Source organism: Chenopodium album, chromosome 8 (assembly GCF_948465745.1).
Source record: "Chenopodium album chromosome 8, dcCheAlbu1.1, whole genome shotgun sequence".
NCBI classification, from domain to species: domain Eukaryota; kingdom Viridiplantae; phylum Streptophyta; class Magnoliopsida; order Caryophyllales; family Amaranthaceae; genus Chenopodium; species Chenopodium album.
Genome location: NC_137841.1, coordinates 68,874,795 through 68,888,530, shown reverse-complemented (window position 1 = coordinate 68,888,530; position 13,736 = coordinate 68,874,795). Strand labels below are relative to the sequence as shown.

The following is a 13,736-nucleotide window of genomic DNA, read 5'->3' as shown; positions in this document are numbered from 1 at the left end:
TTTTAAGGGTAATTTAAAGTTATCGAGGGAGAGAGTCAAAAGTGACGCGTAAAAAAGTGAGTTGGTAAGAGCAATTAGCTATGTTAAAGATATTCATGATAAAAAAAAATGCATACATTGGCAAATATGTACAGTCAAAGGGAGAAGATCATCATAAAACGGAATTTTGTGCTAGTTTTTTTAGTTCGACTAATAGCCAATATTTGAGTATACCATACATCATTGGAGTTTATACACGTATCCATTCCTACTACCAAACTCATATAACCAATTTAAATCATTAATACACACAATTCTCTACTCATGTAGTTGAATATGTCAAACAACTAAGGGTCTGTTCTCTTACGTTGAAATTCAGTTCAGTTCAGTTCAGTTCAGTTCAGCTCAGCTCAGTTCAGTTCAATTCAGTTCAGCTCAACTCAGTTCAGTTTAGTTCAGCTCCTAATTTTCTTCTCTTATAAAATATTCAGTTCAGTTCAGCCGAGTTTAGTAAATGAGAACAGGCCCTAATTATCAAACAATATCAATATAGAATAGTGAAAGGAGGGTGTTTTTTTTTAATGGTAGCTCAAACCTTATATTGAATTCCACCCTACTCTCACTTAAATTTTATTTTTTATTTATAAAAATAAATATAAAAAAAAAAAAAAAAAAAAAAAAAAAAAAAAAAAAAAATTGAATAAGAAGATATTTTGAGAAGGAGATAGTACATGCCGTAAAGCGTTGAGGGTCAATCATGTAGCAATATATTATGCCGTTTATGCGTATATAATTTTTGTTTGAATAAAGTGATATCACTCCACTTATCAGCTCAATCACAACCTTTAGGACTTCTAAAGCATCAGTCGGTTACTTCTGGGTACGATCTTTAGATTGTATGATTCCGTACACTTTATTTGATGTGATGGTACTCTAACAGTATGTCTACACATATCGATAAATATGTTCCTATATCACAATATTTATTTCGATATTTCATCATATAGCTTCGTTTATTGTTCTACTAGTACTTCGTTTGATGATCGAATGATATACACCGTCAATTCTTACTTGTTCTTCCTATGATGACAAATGTAAGAAAGATTAATAAAAACAATAAAAAGACGAGATTTTACATGATTCACTAATAACAAGTTAATTATGTTCATTGAAGGTGAGAGGAGAGTTTTATTGACCTATAACATAACCATATACAAAACTACTAGGTTAAATCCTAAGAGAGTATTAGGTTGGAAACAAGCCAAAAAACGTAAAATCGTAGCTAATATAATAATTAGGTCTAACTCATTTAAGACGTATACTAATAAAATTTAATGGAAATGATATTTTCGTTTGATAAAAAAATATGGCTACATTTAACTTTTTAAGGTCAAAGTTTAAAATCTTTGTTCGAAAATTGTCACTCATAGCGACCTTTCTATGGGCAAACAAGGAGAATAAAGGAATGCACTGGGTTAGTAACGATAAAGTAAGTCTCCCAAAGGGTATGGGGGGCTGGGGATTCGAAGTTTGGGGTGTTTCAATAAAGCCTTACTGATGAAACAAGCATGGAGATTATCTCATAACCCCCAGCTTTTGCTTTCAAAGGTGTGTGCAGCTCGTTTTCAGAATCAGATCACTAAGGGAGTGTCGGCTAGGGTGCAGAATAGGAACTACTCTTGGGGAATACTCTTATCAAGGGTTGTAGTTGGAAGATTGGAAATGGGAGTTTGGTGCTAGCTGGCAAGGATAGGTGGATGGCAAGCAAGGTTCCTGAATTTCACTCTGGAGTCACTTTAGAGCAGGCCCAGAACTGGAAGGTGAGTCATTTCATCTCCCCAACTGGTAACAGTTGGAATCTTTATAGACTACATACTGCTTTTGTGCAGGAAGATGCTTCATTGATTGCTAGTTTGGAATTACCGGACCAAGATGCTGATGACTATTTGTACTGGGGTTTCCATAAGTCTGGTTGTTATACGGTCAAAACGGGGTATGCATTCCTTAAAAAAATCTACTGCACAACAGACACACAACAATTTTCCGGATATATATAAAACACTGTGGTCACTTGATATCCTGCCAAAATGGAAACTGTTTATGTGGAAACTACTAAGGAATGGAATTGCAACACGCTGTAATTTGGGTAGAAGAGGATTGGAGATTAATATTCAGTGTGACCTTTGTGGGTTTCAGGAGGAGGATTTACAACACTTGTTCAGATTTTGCACTTCTGCTCAAGATGCTTGGAAGGGTGGAATTTTACAAATCCACTCACAATCGATCTAATGCAGACCAATCCTTTGAAGATTGGATCCTGTACTATATCCGGCTTTTCATATGCCAGGATGGTTACCATGGTCATAGAACCACCTTTTTTATTGCAACTCTATGGGGGTTGTGGATATCGAGGAATAACAAGGTCTTCAGTTACAATCGGTTTTTCTATAGAATCCATTATTTGCGAGGATCTTCGCCAGCAGGGCATTTTTTCTACAGGGACGGATAATATGCTTAGATCCTTACATCCGCCGGAACAGATCACTGACCACCCTCCCGGGTTTCTGCGAGCTATTTTACAAGACTCGGCGAAGGGTTGAGGCCCATGGTCATTCTGGTCAATGGGTCGTGGAATAGGCACACTCATAGATCAGGAATGGGGTGGTGCCCAGAGTTTGGGGAGTACGGGGAACAAGGGTCATTGGGTGGAGCTTCCCATGGATTGGCACAATCAGCATTACACGCGGAAATGAATGCTTGCTTGGAGGGGCTTCAGTGGGTTGTCATACGGAGACTACGTACTGTTAATATTTATACCGATTCATCTTCTTTGGTTTACTCACTCAGGAACTTAAAGGTTCAAGATGTTAATCTTAGATGGACGGTGGATCGTATCTGTCAGCTCAGTCGAGACTTTAATTGGTGCAGCGTTCACAAAGTGCAGCGGGACGTGGTCCGAAAGGCCCACAACCTAGCTATGACTGCAAATTCTAGTCTTATTTCTTTTAATTATTTCATGTAGTGTGTTGTTTAAGCTTATGTAAAAAAAAAAAAAAAAAAAAAAAAAAAAAAAAAAAAAAAAAAAAAATGTTTAGTTTAAAAAAAACGAGGGACCACAAAAACTTGTTTTGAGGATAATGTAAATACAGAGTAGTTTTGTTTAATTTGTCAACAAATTTAGTCGGCTACAAGAGGCAGGTCTCGCATATCTTTCTACCAATTCTTAACTACAAACTATTTTCATGATTGCAGGAGTTTATGCATCACTTTCATGCAATAATTTTGGCTAATTAGCTTAAAACCCTTGAAAAAGAACTTCTAACCTTAATTCTTTTGCACTCTCTTCGCCAACCCTTGCTTCTAATTAAAATACCAAGCAATTGAATTGACAAATCATTTGGTACATGTCTTTGTCTCTTTTATTTCTTTTTTCCTTTTCTAGTGTTAAGAAAGGTACAATGACCATGTTTAAGAATACTTGGACTCTAGGTTGAGAAAAATTAAAACTTTACCGTAGAGAAAATTTCTTAATGTCTTTCGCTGCATTCACTTTGTATTCAACTTTGCCAAAGTATAAGGATATGACCTCTTCCTTAGGCACGAATTTCTAAACCCAATATTTTTATAATAGAACTCAGCTCATTTCAATTTTCTAGATCAAATTGTACTTTGTATAATTCATATTTTGGTAGTCGAAAAACAATGAAATACACTTTTTTTTTTCGAATGTACAATTCTACGTCTACAAAACTAAGAGTGTTATTTAATTACTCAAGTAGCACCTCTGAAGTTTAAATAAGCGCAATCTCTTTAACCACCATCACCTATTTAAGGGGTACTTTAATGTACTTTTAAACGTATGTTTTTCTTTTTTCACAATAATAATGTAAAATATATAATATCTTAGTTTCAATCAAATATAAAAAGACCACAAATCTTTGGACTTGTAATCTAATCAATTTATATGTATATACCCCTCCTATTTAATTTCTCAACCTAGCCACCTTCCACAGTCACTTTGACTTTCACGTTACCAAATAATTTAAACTTTTTATTACGTTAATTATATATGGTTAAAAGTGTGATATATATTATGAAAATACTTGCACCGAGATTAATTAATTAACTCGTCAACACCTAAAATAGTGACAATTATTTCGTATTATTACTTATAAAATGTATTTAAATCAATACAGTAAAAAGTCAAAATAATGCATGTATTGTGAAACGAAAAAAGTAAATTAAAAGTAAAGAAAAACCGTTAATATCTCGAACTTAAAAATAATAATTAATGGGAGGGGGGCAGGTCCCCTTTGCACTTACTTCTTTAGGGACACTTACTTGTAATTTAAAGAAGATGCACATGATGTCGCTTCAATGCGCCCTTAACAAGGGCCCCTTTCACCCTGCTCTGCCCTCTGATTCTACCATCACCCCTTTAAGTCACCATAACGGAATGTGGATGGATAGGTGTTGCACTACCATCCATCTTTCTTTTTTCTCTTTTCATTTTTTTAAGCTACCAATTCTTTGCCGACGATATTTAATTTATAATTTTATCTTATGCGCATGAACCTCTCTAATTTAAATTATATGTATGGTGATAGGATTTGCATATCTCACATGCTCGGGTCGAATTATTCAAAGTAAATTATTACGTAATAATATTTAAGTATCTAACGCATGTGCAACTCTGTTAGTGATAAGGTGGCACATGTACCGACATGTGTTGTGCACAAGTTAGATAATAGTAATGAGTAAATTTTAAAAATTACGAGTATTTTTAACTGTGAAACTCTGGCGATTAATAGTGTCAATAATGTACCAACCACTTGTTTACAAGATTAGCTAAAGGCTATAGTACTATGACTAGTGTTAATTGGAAATCACAAGGGGCTTAGTTGGCAAGTCAATTACCCGCTAGTTGAGAATTTGAGAGAATTAAATTAGCAATTCAAGTTGTGCTTCATCAAAGATTGCTTTCTTTATTAGGTTAGGTTTAGTGATCATGTGATGGTTAGTGGAAGCACACTATTTTTTCCTTTTATTTTTTTAATTTAATAAATCCCCCCCCCCCCCAACCCCCAAAAAATAAATAAATAAAAAAATTTTAAAAAAAATACATAAAGAACAAAAAAAAGGGAAAGTGGCAAGACTTGACTTGTTAATGCTCATGCACGTCCAAAGATTAGTCAAGCTAATCATCGAACCAATTAAACGGAGAACAAAGTTGCCAATACATGGAGAATAATGTTTCTAAAGTTTGCCAAATTTGGCAAGGAGAAATAAAGGATTATGAATTATAATTATGTGGAAAAAAAAAAAAAGCTACACCAACGATTAATTTGCAAACAGCAATGCGCTCCCTGACTATTTTTTTTTTTTCTTCTTTCTCTTCTATGCTATTTTGAGCTAGGGTTTAATCCCTTGCTCGAATGTTGCTTTCAAAAAAATTCAAAAAGAACCAAAGAAAATTAAACTTGGAAAAATTGTTTCTTGAAAAAAAAGGAAGAAAAACCTAGACAAATGCTAGCTACTATTACCAAACTTGTCTAAGATTAAAATTTTAAGTCCTCTTTGTTACCCCTCCCTAGCTAGCTAGCATAATTTGATCATTCGACTATATGAGTTGCCTATAGTCCGGCCCGATATGTTGGTGGATCAAATAATCATCACCATTAGAAGGGTCGAACATCATATTGCTACTAGTATTTGGATTATGATGAATGAGTTGTTGTTGATATTGGTGGTGTTGTTGTTGCATTTGTTGTTGCCTCATTAGTTCCTTTTGTCTTCGGAGCTCAATCACCTTTCGGTGGGAGTTCGAATGCTTTGTTAGCATGAAGGTCGGGCTTGCAGCGGGTCGGTACTCAGGCACCAACCGACCCGATTTGTACCTGACACCGCAAGCGTTACAAAGCGTCTTCGGGCCCATAGGCCCGGTACGCCATTGTGGTGTTTTGTCGGTCGCACAATGCAAACACTTCCTAACCTCACCCCCAGAGGTCGGGTCCACCATGGGCCCAATCCCACCCAAACTTGACCCTTTCTTTTTCGAACCGGCAGACTTTGTCGGCTTTGTGACCGGAACTTGCTCATTACCGCCCGGGGCAAGGACAAGGAGGCGCGAGGCCCAATTGCACGGGGCAGCACGGGAGCGCTTGCTTCGGGCTTTCCCGGGCACGGCCATCTCCGGGCTAAAAATAGGGCTTGTCGGGAGCGGTGCTGCCCGGGTTGGTTCTGTCGGGTAATACCGGGTTTCTGACACGTCATTGGTTCGGGTCTTCATTGCTGACATGGCAGGAATAAGGTGGAATTTGTGCAAGTCTTCACTCGAAAATGATTCCTCCACAAAATTTGAGAGCCATTCTAGCTCAGCTAAATCGTCATACTGGCCAAACACAAACAAAAGATACATTAAGTTGATGTAGTAAATAAAATACTACTTATAATTGATAAAAACAATACTACAGTATAAATTGATCATCATATAATTAAAATTTTGGTTTCATATATTGATTTATTCGTTGGCTTTTTCTCCCTTTATTCATGGAGTGCAAAATCAATGGACCCACAACGATTACTTCGTTCATAATGCATTCACTGACTCTCTTCATCCCCCACCCTTTTCTAGATAAAGACGTTAAAGGACAAGAAAAATTCATCAATTTTTCAAAAGAAATTGGCACAAAGAACAAAACTAGCTTGTAAAATTCCTTAATTTCAAATTTCTCATCATAAAAAGCAAAAAAAGAACCAAATTTCCGAACATTAAAGAATTCATGATTATTAACCCCTTAATGTCATTGTCTAAACCACATAACACTATATACTTTACCAATTAAAACAAACAAGATTCCAAACTCAAGTCTTAATTCTTCGCTATATTATCCCTTACATTAGCTAAAATTCATCATTTTATTTTATTTTATTTTATTTTTTTTTAAAAAAAAAAACCCTTTATGAAATTCATAAATTATATCCATATTACTAATTACTTAAGTGAAATAACTAAATAAAATTAAAAAATTAAACATGTTATAATGGCTAGAACTCTGGAAATTTCTTATAATGTCGGCCCTGGAGTTCTGGCTAAGTAAGAAGAACTTCAGGGCCGGTACCATTCTACATGACTCATACACCTCCTTAAAAAACTCCATCTGAAAAGAAAAAACAAAACAAACTAGTATATAAGAGTAAATTATAAAACGTACCGGAACACCGAGCTCGCCGGAGAAGTGAGACCCAATATCCCCGGCAGGGGGAAAAATGGAGTCATTATTACCGGAGAAGGAAGAATTGCAGCTATCAACGGGGGTGACAACGGTAGAATCATCGGAATTATTAGAGTGATGATGAAGATGAAGATTATCAAAAGAGGCATTAACATTAGCATTATCATTATTAATATTGTTACTAATATTGTTATTATTAGTATCATGAAGAACCACACCACCATTATTAGTATCATCATTAGAAAAATCAAGAAGGTCCTCAACAATAAAAGGGTCACCACTACAAGAGAGTCGCCTCTCGGGCGTGTTAATAAGGTGGTGGTGAGAAGGGGTGAAATGGCTGAATTCGGAACCCGAAGATGCTTCCATTGTTGTTATAATTGACGACACAAAATGATAATAATGGTGTGGTGGTATAGTAGTAGAGAGGTTTATTAGAGCAAAAGAGGAGAAAGTAGAAGGGAAGTGTGTAAAATGTGTTGGGAAAAAAAAGGGCAAGAGTTGTGGAAGAGAGAAAAAGAGGAGAGAGAAAGAATTGAAGTGGTGAGGAGAGACTTATGGAGTGGGGAGAAGAGAGAAGAGAGAAGAGAGAGTGAATTGGCGTTTCAAAGGGACTTGTGGACAGCTGCTCTGTATTACTTCCATTTTCCTTTAATTCTACTATAAATATAACATTTTTTTTTTTTTTTTTTTTAACAATATGAATTAATTAAATTAATAAATGAATTTTGATTAGTTAATTAATTAGGTTTATTTAAAATAAAGTAGGGGAAAATACTTTGATGCCCTTTTCATTTTTAAGTGCTTTTTAGTGAGAGGAGGGTTGCTTGTTTTACCGGTTTTTGTCTCAATTTTGACACTTTTTTTAATTTTTAAGACGTTGTACTTTTGATAGTTAAAGAGTGGACCATAATACCATTTTTTTTTTATTATTTTGTTTATCTTTACAGCTAGTAATAGGGGTTAACTTGAGTTTCAAGTAGGTATTGTTGCTTCCAATTTTTTAAATTTTTTGTAATATAAAAATATTGTATGTGAGTGTGTGCCTAGCTTTAATTCTTGATAGCATAATTTTTTGTGCAAGAAATATAGAATTCATATTTTTATGGGTAACATTATTTAATATACTTCCTTTTTTAGTACTTTATTAAGTTGAGAATTTATACAATTTACATTAGTGTAATAAATGTTTATCTATTATCAATTTTTTTCACTATTAGCTTCTTATATGTAGAGCATATATCTTTTTTCCTTTTTTTAAAACAGTTTTCAATCATAGTTCTCTATTTTCCTAATATTGCAACCCTATATTGAATTTTTACACTATTTGCCGCTCTATTCATCTCAATATATAATTTTCACAATAATATAAACTTTATATATTGCCCAAATGTCATTTAGCTCTGCTTTGCTAGGGTAAGTCCGAGGGCTCCGCTTGTACGTCTGAGAGCTCAACCTGCAAAACAAGGAAGGTTAACTGCTCCGGGGGTGTGACCCGGGAAAGTCCCTCCGATACTTAAGTTAGCAAGAGTACTTTCTATAGAGAGAATTATACTTCCAGGTGGCAAAGTTGTACTTAGCTGGACAGAATAAGGGGAATTTGTACTTTACAATGATTAATGATGGGTTGGATCATGGGGGGTTATTTTCGTAATTTTAAATCATTAGGCTTAAGACAATGGACTTTGCCTAAATAGTTACTTTTTTTTACTACTAATAATTATTTTTAATCCTTTTTATTTGCACTACTGTTATATGCATGTAATTCATTTGTTTTTGAAAGTTCGAACCACTTAACAATTGTGTTGTCTATAACAATTAATCGTCTTTGACCATGAATATTTTCGACTATGCACAGGTCAAAAATATAAAAAATTGATACACGAAAAATCTATAATAAGGAAAATCTAATAAGATTACACATGTTAAGTTATTCCTATTGTATGAATCATAATGTGGTCAAAGTATATCTATTTTGACCACATAAATAGCAAGTGAGTCCAACTTCCAGAATTAGTAGAGGAAACAATAGGTTGGGCCGGGAAATGTGAAGCTTAATTCAAGAGAAAGAAAACGAAGATAGGGCAACTAAATTGAGACACCGTACCCAAAATGACAATTGGCTAATCTATTTGATAGTATATATCATAGGGGTTGGACTAGTTTCTTGATCTACAGGTGTAGGTAAATTCAGATGAATACAAATAATTTTATACTATTTTATTTGTGTAATAATTTGAATTACATAGTTATTGCGCGTGTGGTGCATGCAATTTATCTATATTAATTAATTAGTTAATACAATTGAACAATAATTATCAATAAGGTATATACATAAAATCCTAATAACGATAGTTGAAATTTTATTTTTATAAAAAAAAAATGGAGTTATATCAAATTATTTATGCTCTAAAAAATGCCTCATGTAAAATGAAGTGCTATATCTAACCATTTAAATTGCTTGATCTTTAATTTTTTTATATAAAATATGACCTAAACAAACCCGCAAACAACATTTGTCCCTTCATTATTTATTTCAAACCCTAATTAAAAACCTTAATATGGACAGTAAGTTCAACCCATAAACCAATTTGCGATTGAAATTATTGAGAGATGAAACAAACAGAATGTTAAATGCTCTTCGTTGCCGAAAAAAACCCTTGACATTACTTCCTTAGTGATCGAAAAACATTTTGGAGATGGAATGGTATAGGTAAATATTGTGCTAAATTTATTAATATAAATCTTAATAATGAAGTGTTAAACCTGTTAAATCATAATATAACATTGATTATTAGAAATCAGAGTGAATTAAACTTAAATTAGAGTGAAAGAATTGGCGAATATTTTATTTTGACCTTTTTCTGTTTAATTTATTTTCCTTATTAGTTATCTTAAAAATTTTGTAGCAAAACATATAATTGCATCAAATTATTATGCTAAACTCTCCACCCATGATATGTTCTATAGTAATATTACTTATTATTATACATATAATAATATTACTGCTCCATTTTAATTTGCCTTGATGTGGTATTCACTTTAGATAAATTTATAAATTTTGTTTGTGGGTGGTGAATAGAGAAAGAAAAATACACTGGTATGTGATGAAGAGAGATGAAAATAACTAAAAAAAGTTATTAAAAATAAATAAATTAAAACATTTGTTGCAAATATGTAAATTCGAACAGGATGAGAATTGTTAAATATTGAGTACGTCAAAAATTTCATGTAAAATGAATTAGACGAACTTTGTAAAGCTAACTAGTTACTCTTAAGTCTCTAACTTCTATCTTGCTTAAGACTTTAACATGTTGACCTAAATATCATATAATTGATCAAACATAAAGCTAAACTAATAACTAATATATAAAGCTGAACTTTTTTTACCCCACACGACAATATCACTTGGAATTTCAGTATTTCGTTAAGTGTCGTGTATGATACAACGACAAATAAGCATTAGCATAACACACATTATACCAAATAAGCAAACTTTGGAAGAGATTTTTAAAGAATATAAATGGTGCTAGACTTTTAAGTTTTAATATCTTACATATATGAAATAAAGTACATCAAGTCTTGTGTGTGGTTAGCTAGCTACATGATATGAACATATTTGTTTAATTTATAGGAGTAACCTTTTATTTTTTCATAAGAGAAGCTTATTTTGTTTATAAGAGTAACCTAATAATTCATTATATGAGAAACATTAATTATAAATAATAATAATAATAATAATAATAATAATAATAATAATAATAATAATAATAATAATAATAAAGGTAAACCCCATTATTGTTCATTCGAGTAAAATCTATTTTCTTTTATTATGACAATTAAAAGCTCTACTTGCTCAAAATTTCTCGTTAAATAATATAACCATCTAACTAAGGGTCTGTTCACATTTACTTAATTTCAGTTCAGCTCTAATCAGTTCAGTTCAGTTCAATTCAGCTCCAATCAGTTCAATTCAATTCAGCTCCTAATTTCCCTCTCTCATGTAACATTCATTTCAGCTTAGTTCATTTCACTTCAATTCAACTCCAATCAGTTCACTTCAGTTTCGTTCAGTTCAGCTCAGGTCAGTAAATGTGAACAGACCCTAACTTGAGTAATCTCATAATTTGAACATTGCTATAACCCTCACTACTCAATTAATTGTCTTGTATGTCAAGTTGTCACACCTCAAGTATGATTGATCACATATACTATGTAGGAATTTGTAAATTTATATAATTTTCTTATAAATTAATTTGCAATTTTTACATCATAATTTTTGTATCTAGAAAGTACTTTAAAATATGATACATTTAACTACATCCCAACCTCTACTTCCACACCCTCTACTTCCACACCCTCTTCAAGGAAAAAAGTAACATAAGTGGAATAGCGGTAATATTGGGATCAATTCCAATGGCTGACTACCGTACAATGTACATGTTCTTATGACATTATTCTTTTTATTTTAATTCAGATAATTATAAGATGATTATGAATTCTTAATTATATTTTTATAAATAACAAAATAAAAGAGACTAAAATTGATCTTAAATTCAACTCCTTAGGAATCGATCTAGCAGGTTTGTCGCTGCGACTCGTGCATTAGCGTCCAAGTTTACAGCCGGATTCTCTTCCCCTTTACTTTTTTTTTTTTTTTTTTTTTTTTTAAAAAAAATCTTTAAATTTTTTTTCTTTTTATTTCCCTTTATTTAGGGAACTGTGCCCTTTTTTTTGTATTTTTTTTTTTTTACTTTTTACATTTTTTTTAATTTGTCTAATTTTATCCATTTAATAATTCATTTATTGTTTGTTAATTAATTAGGATTATCTCAAGCTCTACCAGTCTACCCCACTTAATAAGCACGATGTTACAGCTCACCATGTTATAAAAATTAACAGTTGGGACGTCACTGACGTGTCATTCAATGATTGGCTTAACTAATTTTTATTTACATTTAACTGATTACGTTAATTTATGTCTAGAAAAAAAGTACATTTTTATATAAGTGGATTAGCTGACACGTGGTAGTACCTGATTAGGTATGGACTAGGTGAGTGGGACCTTCAATGTAGTGTCAATCCCGAGGTGTAGAATATGTGGATAATCTTAAGGAATAATCTGAGTATGCTACTCAATTACTCATTAATAACACAAGGAAATGTAATAATAGTAATTCATCCCCCATCCCCCCCCCCCCCCCAAAAAAAAAAAAAAAAAAAAAAAAAAGATAAAAGAAAAAGATTAGTATATAGTTTTGTGTTAAGTGGTAACATAATGTGTAGTGCAAACACATTCAACCTACTCATTACTAATTGCATCCAACTCACTTCATGTACATGTAAAAAATCCATTTAATTTGGGATGGATATGATCCCAATATTATATGAAATCTTTTATCGCTTTTGTTTGGAGCAATTTCTCATAAGGTTATTATCATTTTTTTTTGTCTTGAATATACTACTGTGTTACCTTTATTTGGTATGATTTGTGCGACTAGATTTCTTATATTAAAGAACAAATTATGCTTATAAATTTGATCTCAAAATTTTAATCAAGTGAATTAACTAAGTTAGTTAGCACCTATGTACGTTAGTTAATAACTATAGCAATACATCAGATTGTTTTGCTATAAGGCTATGCGTTGATAACTTAATTTGAGCCTTGATCTATCTAATGACGATTCCTCCTTCAAAAACACATTTGATAGAAATTTTATTGAGGTTGGTAGCCATAGGCCACAAGTGACCCTAGTGCCACCAAATTTGCAAGCAAATACCTTCAATAATACCCAATTGAGAGTTCCTATTCAACAATTGTGACACCAAAATCATAAAAGGGCATAAGAAGATACATGCATCTAGCAAGCTCACTCCTTGTAATTGTCAATAATGATTTAGTAATGTTGGCTACTAAATTCAGCTAATGTCACGCCAATCATTTTAGTAAAAAGATTCAAGAATTATATTTTGCTATGTGTATGAGATGTACTCCGTAGCATGTATGAAATGAGAAAATTAATTAGCTTATTGATTTTGTAAACAAAGCTTAGCTTTATTGCACGGATAATGAATAGTTAATTAATGAAAACTATGTAATTCTCCCTTAATCGTAAATTAGTTGACAGTTGATGATCACATGCGCATATTTACTTGTCCGTTAATTAAATGTTATGTGCAACTTTGAGGTATTGTTTGTGAGCGAGATGTGAAATATTTCAAATTTGCACATAACATTTAACGGATCTAGTATAATAATTGGTAAGTTTTTCAATTAATTTGTTTATATTTTCGATAAATATTTTCACTCTATTTCTTTTAATTACAACAGTTTGACTTTTACACTAGCAGCGAGAAACTGAGAATTACTTAATTTTGACCAAATATATAATTGATCACATATATGAAAAATATACTTTAACACTCTTTTACAAATTATTACCATTTACTTATATATATTAGTAAAAATATATATGATAAGAGAATGAAAGCTAGACCTATTAATTTTCGACCCAACCCGTG

General features: G+C 32.5%; 1 protein-coding gene across 1 annotated transcript; it reads right to left on the bottom strand.

Moving 5' to 3' along the window:
* Positions 1-5,453: 5,453 nt before the first annotated feature.
* On the bottom strand, positions 5,454-7,678 carry LOC145556409 (GATA transcription factor 12-like). Its single transcript, XM_081618060.1, has 2 exons — positions 7,194-7,678; positions 5,454-6,370 (listed from the first exon to the last, which is right to left on the bottom strand). The coding sequence occupies exons 1-2, from the start codon at positions 7,581-7,583 to the stop codon at positions 5,600-5,602; spliced, it is 1,161 nt and encodes a 386-aa protein (XP_081474186.1). The 5' UTR covers positions 7,584-7,678; the 3' UTR covers positions 5,454-5,599.
* Between the last annotated feature and the right edge of the window lie 6,058 nt (positions 7,679-13,736).

Coding starts and splice junctions, on each gene's coding strand:
- LOC145556409 (XM_081618060.1), bottom strand. CDS start 7,583: ATGGAAGCATCTTCGGGTTCCGAATTCAGCCATTTCACCCCTTCTCAC. Junction 6,371..7,193: donor CCGGCGAGCTCGGTGTTCCG/GTACGTTTTATA, acceptor GTGTTTGGCCAG/TATGACGATTTAGCTGAGCT.